The sequence below is a fragment of the Gavialis gangeticus genome, unplaced genomic scaffold (assembly GCF_001723915.1).
Source record: "Gavialis gangeticus isolate Ggan-Ray unplaced genomic scaffold, GavGan_comp1, whole genome shotgun sequence".
NCBI classification, from domain to species: Eukaryota; Metazoa; Chordata; order Crocodylia; family Gavialidae; genus Gavialis; species Gavialis gangeticus.
Window position 1 is genome coordinate 13,943,084 of NW_017729018.1, and position 12,953 is coordinate 13,956,036.

At 57.3% G+C, this 12,953-nt stretch overlaps 2 protein-coding genes across 2 annotated transcripts in view; both read left to right on the top strand.

Moving 5' to 3' along the window:
- The first annotated feature begins 6 nt into the window (after positions 1-6).
- Positions 7-11,952, top strand: CERS1 (ceramide synthase 1). The gene is made up of 7 exons (XM_019513621.1): positions 7-48; positions 8,124-8,283; positions 8,793-8,973; positions 9,289-9,450; positions 10,248-10,395; positions 11,177-11,325; positions 11,854-11,952. The coding sequence occupies exons 2-7, from the start codon at positions 8,169-8,171 to the stop codon at positions 11,894-11,896; spliced, it is 798 nt and encodes a 265-aa protein (XP_019369166.1). The 5' UTR covers positions 7-48; positions 8,124-8,168; the 3' UTR covers positions 11,897-11,952.
- A 118-nt stretch (positions 11,953-12,070) lies between these two features.
- GDF1 (growth differentiation factor 1) overlaps positions 12,071-12,953 on the top strand; it is a 5,098-nt gene continuing 4,215 nt past the window's right edge. Inside the window, exon 1 of the mRNA XM_019513619.1 lies at positions 12,071-12,166. Within this exon, the coding sequence (XP_019369164.1) occupies positions 12,085-12,166 (82 nt within the window). The 5' untranslated portion in view covers positions 12,071-12,084. The remainder of the gene's footprint in view (positions 12,167-12,953) is intronic.

A 12,953-nucleotide genomic window follows, 5' to 3' on the forward strand; every position in this document is an offset into this window, starting at 1 on the left:
GCCGGCTGGACCCTGCTGCGCCACGCCGCCGCCCGCCGCCTCTTTCGGGTCAGTGCCCTGCCCGCGGGGGACGGGGGCACAGCCCCGGGGCCGCCCTTGTCCCCGTCGCTGGAAGCGGGGCGGCTCCGGCGTCGCGGGCTCCGGGCCTCGGCTGGGATCGGGTTTCCCCTCCCGCAGGAGAACTGGGCCACGCTCCTAGCGAGGGCGAAGGGGCGATCCTGTGCCGAGGGCTACATCACGCAGCTGCGGCGGAGGCTGCGTTAGCCTTAGCTGCCATTAGTGAGCGGGCGGAGGGAGAGCTGCAGGAGCTGGAAACCGGGCTCTTAAACAGCTGGCGCTGTACGGGGGGAAGCAGGCGGTCGCGGCTCTTCCAGACTTTGGCTGCTTTCAGACAGGGGAAGGGGTTGTCCAGCAGTAGGTGAGTGCAGGCTTTCATGGCTGTCTCTGGGGGATCTGGCCTCACCTGGGAGCAGACGCATCCCTGACTTCCCAGTATAGAAACCCAGCACAGCCTTTGCCGTGGCTGCTTATGTTCAAATCTGATATCTGTGGCAATTCCTCTCTTAATGTTCTTGCAGGGCCTGAAAGGCTCATGTCTGTAAAATGAATTAATTCCACGTGTCCTGAGAACGCCGCCTCGCTGCATGTTAATCATAAATAATAGATCTCGGCGCTCGCCTTGTAGCCGCTGCGCATCGGAAGAGGAAGGAACTTGCTTACCGCAAGGACGTGCAGCCTGGCTTACCCTGCACCTTAATTTAGTGCTGGCTGTGCCTCCCCAGCCATGACACGAGGCACCTAAAAGAATAAGCCTTTTCCTATCTCTTCTGAAGCTGCTGTTATCTTCGGTGTGAGTTCAGGGTGTATCAGGAGTGCAGGATCCATCTTCTCGTGTCCCTAGAGTGCACCAATAACCATAGTTGTGTGCTGTGCCCTTGCTACGTGATCTCTCTGAAGGGAGATAAAGCGTGGGCATGAGGAGGGGAGGTGGGGACTGGCGTGGACTTTACCTGTTGCAACGGGTCAGATTTTATCTCTGTGAGAGGTGGTTTTTCCGAATGATCTTTGTTCCAAGGATCACTTACTCAGCCTTCTGCCCTTGTGCCTAGAAACCTTGCGAGATATCGCTATAGGAAGGGATTGCTTCTGCATGGGGGGGGAGATGAGCCCAGGTTGCTGAGTTGTGGTATCAGGCCATGACTTACCAGATAGGAAGGGCTCCTGGGGTGAGTCCTTTTTGGCTGTGCAAGGGTCTGGTCTGGTCTGGTCTGGGACACGGCTTCTCTTTCTGTTCCTTCGTGGGTGAATGGAAGGTTTCTCCTCCTGTCCCCCAGCCCCAATAACAACCCCTTGGCTTGTGAGCATTTCAGTGTCTCTTCACCTCTCTGACCCACCCTGTGGCCTGGTGCAGCATCGTCCTGGCTGCCCTCAGAGATGAACAGGCCAAGCCTAAGCAAGTGTCTCCTTCACTCTGGTCCTCTCATCTCAGGTGCCATGCTCCTCCTGATATGATTTCTGGCCTTAGCTGGTTTCCAGAAACCTGCAGACTTTGATAGCTCCCCCTGTGGAGGGCAAAGCCCAAGGGAGCAGCTTATAGTTGGACCTGGAGAAGTTAGACAAAGCAACCTCTGCAGCCCTGACTAACACGTTAGAATAACCTGGGGGGAAGCTGGGGCCTTCTCTGAAATTGGGACAGGACCTGAGCCCCTTGCTTTGGAAGCATTGGCCTGTTGAGCTCTGCCTAGAGAGCCCCAGCTGCTGGGCAGCAGTGCATGTCTTTTACATGCTGCTGAAGGGTTAAAGAACTAGAGACTCTAATTTAAAATCCAGGGAGCTGGGGCAGCAGAAGTGGTGCACACTGCAAACAGTCAGGAACTAGAGCATACCATGAAGGATGGAGTAGGAAGAACCCTCCTGAGCTTTTTTTGTGAGGAAGCTAAGGATAGAAACATTGGAGACAATGTGTGGAGCTGGGCAGAACCTGGGCCCGTTCCCCTGCCAGGGTGTATTAGCATCTACCCTGCACTCCTGATGGGTGCAGAGCTGAAAGCAGGGGAGATTTTGCACCTTACGGACTAACCAAAGTAGATATAATATACGTAGCACAAACTTTCAGGAAGCTCACTGTGTTGGATGTTGTGGAAGGACTCGCACAAAGCCGTGTATAAGATGGAGAGAGAAATTAGAATACAGGAGACCAGGGAAGGGGTGGGGAGAGGGGGCAGAGCTGGGAGAGGCAAACAACCATAGGAACAAAGGAGTCACAAAAGCTAATCCAGTTAATGGGACTAGGGAGTCTTATCCCTGTTTAAACCATATTACCAGAGTCCAGCCTGCGGATGATATGCTGTTCCGCAATTTCCCATCCAAATAGTTTTTTAAAAGTCTGCTAAGAGCAGCCACCCTCAGGCCAGTGGTGAGGAGTCTAGGGAGGTTGAAGGGCTCTGCATGTCGGCATGGTGTTCATTCATTCTTTCACGTAGGGATCACCCCATCTGCCTGACGGAGACAGCAGAGGAGCACCGGGAGCAAAGGATGGTGGAGTTGCAAGTGAACAAACTTCAAATGTTATCATCCATATTATTCAGCCCAGTGATGTGGTCTGTATCCATGTTGGGGCACAGAAGGCATCTGGGTCCGTTGCAAGACCTGGTGAGACTGTTGCTTGAGAGATGCCATGTGAGGGTGGGGAGAGGCTGCCTGTAACCCAGGACAGGTTTGTCCCCTGTGACTACTTGGAGATGGCCCTCCTTTTTCAGCAGGGGTTGGAGGTCGTTAATGCTGCGTCTAAGACTTTCAAGCCTTGTCCGGTGGTTGGTATTGGAGCAGTCAGAGCAGGGTCTGAGTCTGGTTTTGTTGATTTGAGTGGCTAGTTTTGGGGTTGTACCAGTATTGTAAATTTAGGAATCCCTGCTCCAGATTCTTAGGGTATGCATCCCTGGTGAGACCAAGCAGATAGGGTTGTAAAGTAGAGCTTAGCTGTAGACAGTGGATCTAGTGGTGTGGTTAGGATGAAAGCTGGTGCCATGCAGATAGCTGTAGCGGTCTGATGGTTTCCAATACAACGTGATAGAAATGCGGCCGTTGCAAAGCTCCACTGTCATGTCTAAGAGACGACTTTGCTGAGTAGAGTATTCCAGAGCCAGTTTGGCAGAGGGACAGAAGTGATTAAAAGTCCTGATGAAACTTGTCTAGTGATTCCTTCCCACGTGTCCCTGCAATGAAGGTGCCATCAATGTACCTTGCGTAGATTATGGGAATGCAAGAGCAGCTGCAGAGAAGATGGTCTTCAAGGTCTGTCATAAATGTGAGGGCATACTTTGGGCCACGCGTGTGCCCATGGCAGTGCCATTTGTTTGTAAGTATATGGAGCTCCCAAACCTGAAATGGTAGGCGAGGACAAAGCAGGAGAGTGTAATGGAAACAGAACCGCCATATCTCAGATGAGATGTTAAAACCCAGGTCCCAGGCACTTGTGGCCATTAAAAGTCTTTCCGGATTTTTCCCAAGCGCTGGGGGAGTTGACACCTAGGGCCTGGCCAGCCTCCAGCCTGAGTACAAGTGTCCTGCCTTGCCTTGCCTTGCCTTGCCTTGCGTGCTCAGGGAAGCTTGTGCCACCTTCGCTGCTTGTTGCTGCCTGGCTCCGCCCTGACAAGTTCTCCACTCCTCGGCCTGGAGGACACTGGTTGATCTCTAGGTGGGTTTAGATTTTATTGTGACATCCTTCGCAGAGGAAGGTGCAGTGCAAGGAGAGCATCTGCTTTGGAAACCAGGTTTCATGTGACTTGTACAATGTGGTGAGCAATTGTCCTGCCCTCCCATGGGCTGAGAAGTGATGCAGCCCCTCTCAGCTGGGGAATGCCCTGCGTCTTTTCCAGCAGTCACATCTGCTGTCCCTTCTAGCACCTTATTTTGGTTTTAGGAGCCCAGTTCCCCTCACCCCTAAACGTTGGCTCTAGCAGCCAGTGCAATCTCCAGCACTTCTGTGCGTCATGCCTGGTGCCTCCCCAGAGTGTGGTTCTGCATCTTTCTGTCAGTGGTACCACCTCATTGATGTCCCCTAGTCCACCCAGGGTTCAAAGCAAAACACTCCCAAGCCCTGTAAACCCAGGGAGAGAGACACAACAATGGGCTCTTTCTTCTCCTGGGAATGAAGGCCTTCTTGTTGGTCTCAGGATGGGGGCTGGCTTCCCTGTGCTGTTATGTCAGCGGTCAGGCATGAGAAGCACTGGGCTGCTCAGGAGCTTAATCAGCCCCCACAGGACCCCATAGGCATGTGCTCATTGTCTCCGGAGACTCCTTGTCCTGCTGCTCATCTCTTATGGGGCAGATATTACTGCTAACTGAGGCCCTGAGGAGGAAACAGCTCTTAATGATTCACAGCAAATAATCCTTTTATCGCTGGTAACTGGCAAAGCATTTTCCAAACCTCAGTGCAGCTGCGCAGTGCATGATCCTTGTCTTTCAGGTGGTGAAACAAGGGCCCAGAGAGGAGGCTCAGGGACTTGCTTCCCTGCCCCCACAAACTTGGTGGTAGGCAGGGGATTAGAAAGTCAGGCATCTCTGGGCCTGTGCACTTAGAGAAGAAGCCACAGTAATGGCCTTTTGGGGTCAAACTCCAAGGAGTGAGATCCTTAGGTTTAAAGCAAGGCGCAATCTTGCTTCATTTTTCTTCCATGCCTCTGAATGCTGCAACAGATAAGTATAGGAGACGTATGTGGGCATGAGCAGAGCCCACACCTTGCTTGGGATCAAGGGGTAGTGATGGGGCCCAGGTCTGAGTGCTAAGGGACTAGTAGCACCTGCCTTGCGGTGCAGCTTTGGGGTGGGGAGGACCATGCCCCAGCTTTGGAATGAGAGCCTGTTGCCCTGGCTGCCCAAGGATCTGCCCTTGGGAAAGTAAGGTTGATTAAGCACTGCCAGTTCCTAGGGCCAGGGACGCCATGTGCCAGCCCTTCCCTTTCATTCCTTTGGAGATCTCTCCGTGCCTGGGCGTGAGATGTGGCACGGCTGGGACTTGGCTGGTGTTACACCGCTGGGCTTGGGGGTACATTTCCTCTGTCAAACAAGCCTCAATTCATGCTCCATCCTGCAGAGGCCTGGAAGAGCAGTTGTGTTCTGCTGCTTCCCCTCGTGGTAGATGGAAAGGGAGGGGGCCATGTTGCTTCTCGCCCGTGCTGGAGGATAGTTGACAGGAGAGAGCCGAGCTTTCTTTTCACCCGCCACGTTGCTGAGGCCTCGCTGGGTTTTTATTGAGTGTCCCTTTCTAGTTCCTGGGCGCAAGCTCAGTGTGCTGTCAGATGATGTGCTTGGTGCAGGACACGCGATGGCATCCCCAGAAGCAGCGATGGGAGGAAACGCCTGCTCTCAGTTCCCTTGAAAACCAGGGAACGTCTGTAGGGCCTGTTCAAGTTTGGGGGTCGGTGGAAGAAGTGCCTAAGACTCACAGCACGGGCCCTTTAAGTGCAGCCATATGACCACATTACATCACTCGCCAGAGCCCGGGGGCTCTCCCAGGCCAGCCAGCAATGCATTGTTCCTGCTGCAGCACCCGTTACCCCTAGCAACACAGGCATCTCTCTGCCGTTGCCTTGGGAACCACAGTTGCCCAGGGGCGAAGAGTGTGCCCCCCTCCCTGCCCCAGAATGAAGAGGAGGAAGAAGAGGCGCCCGCCTGGCGCGGGAACCTCCCCTGGGGGTGCTGGTGCCAGGTTCTGCTCCGTCATTCCTGGGCCGCGTGACCTGCTGATTCCCACCCACGCAGGCAGCCCAGATCCCAGCCGGCATCTGTGTGGTCCCTGCCCCAGCCTCCCCACGGATGGAGGCGCTCTCCCTGCCCTCTCCATCTGCTCCACATCTCACCCCAGTGCCGGCCACGGCTGCGGTTTTGCAGGGGGCTCTGTGAATGCCCAGGGGTGCCCGGGGCTCTGGGAGGCAAAAGAGTCGGTCTGGATTGCTCAGTTTTCAGCCACGGAGAAGGAGCTAGCGCAGTGATTCTCAACCAGGCTGTCGTGGCCGTGATTCACAAGATACACCCAGAGATTTCAAATAGGAATCCGTCATGTTGAAACCACGCCAACCCGTTGCAAGCTTTCGGAGGTCTTTGCAAAAGAAAAACTGCTGTTTTTCCATAGTCGGAAAGGCTGGCGTTTTGCGGGGATGCCCCTTGTATCTAAAAAGCTTGAGAACCACTGAGCTAGAGCCTTTACTGAGTATCTGCAATGGGTAAAGGAGGAAGCATGGCCTCTCCCGCAGCTCGGCGGTGCTCAGGAGGGTGGGCTTCTTCCACAGCTGAAGGAGACGGTTCCCTGGGGGCATCGCTGTAGTCCCTGTGGGGTGCTGGTCCTGGGTTTTCAGAGCACTTTACAGGTGCACATGAAGTCGCTCAGTCTGCATAGCACCTGGCTCTAGTATCCAGCAGGTTTCAATCTATTTGTCTTCGCCCTCCCCCCACCCTGAGCTATTGTCCCCATTTTACAGCAGGGGGGACTTGCACCCGAGAGTCTTAATGGTCAGACAGCAGAACGGAGCCAGGCCTTCGGGCTGGGCCTCTTGAAACAGGCTCCCTAAACTACGCAGCAGCACAAGGAAGATCCAATGTGGACGTGGGGCTGAGAAAAGGCCCGTCCAGGTGCCTCTCAGCTCTGCCCCGAGGTCTCTACTCTGGCTCTGCAACATGCCGAGCTGCCTCCTAATGGGGCTGATTTGAGCTCCTTTCTGTGTTCTGTTTTATGGAGTCACAAATAATTCATGCCTCCAGCCTGGGACTCCTGCCTGTGCATTATTTATCCTCCCTTGCTGCTGCTGACTGCGTCTCCCACTGGAGCGAGCCGCAGCCACGCTGCCTGGTTCGTGCTTTGCATGAGGGCGGCTGCGCCGCAAAGGCAGGCCTGGCACTGCGGTTGGGGGCGGCCTCTCCTCCCTGGGGGAAGGCACAGGCTGAACCCGGATCTTCACCACCTCCGTGCATTTGGCAGCTTCTGACAGGGGTGTTTTGTAGAGCTGGTGCTTCTGGCCCCAACGTGCTCGGATGATAGGAGATCTGGGGGGAGAGGGCAGCCCTTGGAGGGGAATGAGCACCCTGCTTGCAGCCCTGAACAGCTGGGGTCTTAATATAGCCTTGGAGCATCAAGGCGCCAATGGGAGCCAACCGGCTGGCTGCAAACTGCTGAGCTGGGAGGGGGTCTGGTTACTTTGCAGGCATTTTGTTTTCATCTTGAGCTTATCTGGTGCTTCTCTGTGGTGTTCCCAGTGCCTGGTCTGATGCTGGGCCACGCTGAGTCCCTTTGGAGCCGGGACCTTGAGCCAGGCTCCCGTGTATGAATCCCCAGGACACCCTGCTCTTGCTGCTCCCAGCGGGCCTGACTCCGAGCACTGTCCTGGGATCCCTGTCTGGCCACAGTCCCCACCCCGCACAGTTGGCTTGCGCCAGACCAAGGGACCGAGACCTCTTGCTGCAGTTGCTGGCCGCGTCAGTCAGTGCTCCAGGCCCTTCTGTGCTACGGGCCCCTGTGAAATGCCAGCTTTGTTATCTACGGCTCAGGACTTTCAAGACCTGAGGGCCTGCTGGATGGAAAAGGCTCCTTTCTGGAGCAGGGTGCAGTGCAGAGGCCTGTCTGCAAGGTGCCTGGACCACAGTCCAACTTGCCTCTCCCAGCATAGGCAGCACTATGGTTTTCCTTGCTTGTAATTGCCTCCACCCCTGAGAGAACAAGCCTGGGAGGGGAGGTGGGACTGGAGTGATACCAGCTCGCCCCGGGGTGCAGGGAGTGCTAGCCTCACCTGCTGTCACTTTCTCCCTTGGGCTCAGCCCTTCCCAATTGACAGCAGCGGAGGCCAAGGTGATCAGAAACCAGAGCTGGTCTTGCTTCCTGCTCCTCCTGCCCTGCTAGGACCCCCTTCCTCCCTCACCCTTTTCAAGGTGGTTTATGGCCACTGGCCGCTAGCACTCGACTGGTATCGGGGCTGTTAGCCCAGGTGCTTGAGTAACCCGGTTGAGGTTGGGACTGGGTGGGGAGCTGTTCTGCCTGCCCCTAGGCCAGCTCCTCCCATGCAACAAAAGGTGGGGTGACAAGGACGCCTCCCCACCCCCCACTGTGCCTCACCTCTGCCCTCTCCACACAGCCATTTGGGAAATGGTGTAACCTGCGGCCGAAGGATGCTGCCAAGATGCCAGAGAGTGCCTGGAAGCTGCTCTTCTACACACTGTCCTGGTCCTACGGCACCTACCTGCTCTTCTTCACTAACTACCCCTTCTTCTACGACCCACCCTCCGTCTTCTACGGTACATTGAGCGCCACTGGCACAAGGGCCAGAGCACAGCAGGGTGCCCAAGGGGCGCAGTTGAGGGGGATGTCCCTCTCCTGCCATCCTTGTGATGTCCAAGACACAAGCGTGTGCAACAGGGCATATCCTGGCTGAGACGGTGTTCCCTGGTAGCTAAGACAGGCAGTCCTGAGCCTAGTACTGGGGGAGCAGGGCCTAGCAGTTACAGCAGGTGGGGTCTGGAAGCCAGGGTCGTATCCCCAGCTCAGGAGTGGGGTTTGTAGTGACGAGGTGGGAACCTTCTTTTCTGTCCTGTGCACGGTTACGCACGCAGTTGTGTTTGGACTTGGTGTGATCCCAGGCACAGGTCTTGTGCACCTGTGAGCTAACCCTGCAGGCCTGATCTTGGCTGGGGCTGCTGCTGGGAGCTTGGGGACAGTGGTGGCTGCAGCAGGGCTCCCACTGACCAGCAGAAGTTGTCGCTTTGTGTGGCCAGGGGCTTATCCATGGTCTTTGTGCTGCTTCTAGACTGGAAGAGTGGTATGGACGTGCCCACAGACATTGCCATCGCCTACCTGCTGCAGGGCAGCTTCTATGGGCACTCCATCTATGCCACCATCTACATGGATGCCTGGCGCAAGGACTCAGTGGTCATGCTCCTCCACCACGTGGTGACGCTGACCCTCATCACCTTCTCCTATGCCTTCAGGTGAGTCCCACTAGGCCCCGACCAGCTGCTTTGATGGTGCATGGACATTTACAGTCCCAGTCTCCAGGGTCCCAGTGCTGGGTCCACAGGCCAGCAGCAGTCCTGTGTCCTGCTATGGGCTCCATCAAGGGAACCGACCAAAGGGCCCCTTGGGCTGTGCCGATGCTTCCCTGCCCAGGGCTGTGCCTTCCCAATGCTAGCGTGCTGCCCTGGGGATCCCCCACCTCCCTCCAGCAGCACCACGATTGGCCTGGTCCTGCCTCTGTTCCCTCCCCAGCCCCAGACAACCTGTTCACAGATCGCCTCCCTCTGCAGGTACCATAACGTGGGCATCCTCGTCCTCTTCCTGCACGACATCAGTGATGTGCAGCTGGAGTTCACCAAGCTCAACGTCTACTTCAAGCACCGGGGTGGAGTCTGTCACCGGCTCAATGACATCATCTCTGACATTGGCTGCCTCACCTTCAGTGTCAGCTGGTTAGTGGGTACCTGCCCAGGGGGTCTGCCCAGGGTAGATGCTCACCATGAGCCCCCTCCTGCTGCCTGCCCACATGCTGGGTTTGGGATTAGGATTCTGCCTTTGCCATGTCACAGTCTGCTGCTGTGGAAATGCAGTGTCACACACAGTTAGAGGGAGAAGGGCCGGGCTTCCAGCCCCCAGAACCTGGCCTTGACAACTCAAAGGATCTGGGCACAGAGGAAGGGAGACAGGGTCATATCCTGCTCTGGATGTCTGTGCCATGATCCGTCCTATCCAGTGCAGAGCGGTGGGAATGGGGTGCAAGAACAGGGGCCCCTGTGCTGGAGAGCGAGGGCCTGCCCCAGGGTGATGGGCTGCAGTCCAGGTCCTCCTCACCTGCCTCCTGGTCCCCTCCATCCAAATCTCTGAGAATGAGGCTGGGGGTAGGAGACCTTTTCGCCAGGGTTCAGGGCTGGGAGAAGGCCATGCTAAATTAGGAGCATGTCGCAGCAGCCAGGCCCACACTGCAGACCTCCCCCTCCATCCTGGCTGCTCCTTTCTCTGTCCCCCACACCCTCTGCTTGGAGCAAGGGGCGATTCTTTTAGCAGGGACTCTGCTGGGACTTGGTGTGGGCTTGAATCAGGCTCTCCATGCACAGCCCAGTGCTGGGAGCACAGCCGCGGGGGGGGGATGAGGTAGGCTTGCCTGGGACCACCAAAAAGGGGTGTAGGGAAGCTGTGCTGATTCCAGCTGCTGCCCCTGGGGTTCCCCTCCACCCTCACATCCCCCCTCGGTTCCCTTCTGTCCTGGCAGGTTCTGGTTCCGCCTGTACTGGTTCCCCCTCAAAGTGCTGTATGCCACCTGCCACTGCAGCCTCCAGTCCATCCCCCACATCCCCTTCTACTTCTTCTTCAACGCCCTGCTCTTCGCCCTCACCCTGATGAACATCTACTGGTTTCTGGTGAGTTCAGCACTGTCTGCTGGGAGCCTGACCTGGCCCCTCCTGCTGCTGCCCCAGGTCTGCCCTGATAAACAGGGAGGCTGAGCAGTGGGAGGTGTGGGAGGAGAGGAAGCACAAAGCAACAGCATCTGCGCAGCAGAGCCAGCTCCCTGCTGGGACTCGGGCTCATTCCCTGTGGGTGGTATCTGAGAGGAAGGGTGGGCAATAACAGAGCAATCCTGAAGCCGTATCCTGGGGAGCCAGGCCTGGCTGGGACCAGCCAAATGTTGATTGGGACATGAGTCCATAGGCAGGCGACCCTGGGGGAGCGGGGAAGTGCATCCTGCCAGGCAGGGTGTGAGCAGCCATATCAACAAGACCCCCGCCAGCAGGAGGAGGATCACTGGGGCTTGTTGCCTGTTTGCTGGCCTATTTCATTCTGGGGGAATTCAAAGCTGGGGCTGAATGAGGGTGAGGACCTCTGCTAGGGCTGGAGCTAAGGCTAGACAACAGCCCAAATGTCTTGGTTCCCCAGTGCGGCTGCAGCTTTCCTAGCCCGGTACCCTCTGGGCCCGGCTCCCAGGATCCATCCCATCCGCCACGCTCTGGGGGGCCCAGACAGCCTCCTATTCACCTCGAAGGCACGTATGTCAGGTTGGGCATGCTCCTGAGGAGGCAGCATGGCCCCGGGGTGGTGGGAAGCCTGGCAGCAGAGAGAAGCAGGGCCTCATGAGTTCAGCGGATTCCCACAGGCAGGCAGAGCCGGAGCACAGGCGGTTACTCCTGGCCTCTGTCTCCCCAGTACATCGTCCTGTTCGTGGTCAAGGTGCTGACGGGGCAGATGCAGGAGGTGAACGACATGCGCGAGTATGACATGGATGACAGCAGGAAGGCACTGGCACCCAGGAAGAAAAACAGCAACTTCCAGCTCCCCAACGCCTTGAAAGAAGGGTGAGTGAGGCAGGGGGCAGCCCCAGCTCAGCAGGCCAGGGGCCAGGGAAAGGAACTGGTTGCAGTGGTAAAACCTCTGTGGGCACTGGCGTCCTGGGAATGGGGCCTATTGGAGGGGCCTGGGGAAGGGCAGTGTCATATTTGGGGCCTGGCATCTCTTTACGCCATGCGAGAGCACGGGAGTCGGGAGGCTGCAACAGAGGGCAGGAAGGGATTTGTTCCCCATCTGTCCCCATACCCCTGTGCCAGCCCCCATGCCTCATCCTTTCCTGCCACACACGAGCAGACCCGGTTCTCCTGCAGTGCAGGGAGCTTCACTTGTTTCATGGCCTCTAACAGTAGCTGCAGATGCTACTGGTCTCCCAGCCTGACTGGATGCTGGGAGCTATGAGCAGTGCCCTGATCATAGCCCCAAACAACCCTGCTGCCTGTGACCAGCATGTCAGACAGGGGCTGGGCCTGCCGGAGCAGGGGAACACGGGGTGCTCTGAGGGGCAGGGCCTCACATCTGCCTGGTCTCACCCCCAGGATGCACCTGAAGAATGGACTGGTGAAGGACAAGCAGTTATAAGGGAACTGCAGACGCTGCAGCCTGGCTGGCTCTGGGACTAACCTGGGACCCTTCGCTAAGCCCAGCCAACCGGAGTCGCCCGGAGCACCTGCCCCAACCCCCTGCCCCTGCCTGGAGCTGGGGACGAGCTGGCAGCTGCTGGGAACAGTCCACTCCTCCCGGGCTCATCCTCGCCCAGGCTTCAATCAATGCTGTGGCCGGCTCCGCTGTGCGGCCTGCCAGCACGTGAAGGGTCGGGGAACGTGATGTTGGTTCCCCAACAGGGTCCAGGTAGGATTTGGAGCTGGCTTTAGGTCCCCTGTGTCTTCCCTTCCGCTTCCATCCAGACCTTGCTCATGGCACCCAGGGTGGGGCCCCCATGAGGAGGCCCAAAGCCAGCTCTGCTACAGCTTGCAGGTGGGGAAGAAGGTGTGCTAGGGAGAGGCACGGCTGCTGTGAGCCCTGCTCTCCAGTAGGGGTCAGTGCGAGGCAACAAGCTGCTGGGAGTGCATCTGGGGCTACAGCATAGAGTGGATGTGGCCCCAGGCCTGTGAACCTGCAGTTTCCTTCCCCCTCCCTCTGGGTGTTGCGCTCTGGCCGCCTGCCTCCTGTGGCCTCAGCCAGACCTGCCTGCAGGCTCTCAGGCTGCTCCTGCCAGCCTGAAGTCCTCTGCCCCAAAGCTTTCTCTGACTGGGACCAAGGACTCCCTATTCCCACCTCTCACCCAGCCACTTGCCATGTCCCCGCCCCCTCCAGGGCTGGGCTCATCCTACTGCAATGCTGCCTGCGCTCCCTTCCAAGGGAGCTGGTGGGATTGCTGCCAGCCCTGCAGGGGGTGGGCCCCAGAGCAGGGGCGGGGAGATGGTAATTGCTTTCTCCTTCCCTTTGGGCCCTGACTTAGATGCTAACCCCAGATAACTGCAGCCTGAGCCACCAGGAGAGTCTCCTGGAAGTGAAAACACAACCGAAGTTGATAGAAACCTGCCTCCCTAATCCCACTGGGCCTGTCAGTCTGCTGCCCCTCTGCCAGCGGAGCTGGGTCAGAGTTGGGGGGGTGGGGGGGGAACTGGTCAGAAGG

Coding starts and splice junctions, on each gene's coding strand:
- CERS1 (XM_019513621.1), top strand. CDS start 8,169: ATGCCAGAGAGTGCCTGGAAGCTGCTCTTCTACACACTGTCCTGGTCC. Junction 8,284..8,792: donor CCCACCCTCCGTCTTCTACG/GTACATTGAGCG, acceptor TGCTGCTTCTAG/ACTGGAAGAGTGGTATGGAC. Junction 9,451..10,247: donor CTCACCTTCAGTGTCAGCTG/GTTAGTGGGTAC, acceptor CTGTCCTGGCAG/GTTCTGGTTCCGCCTGTACT.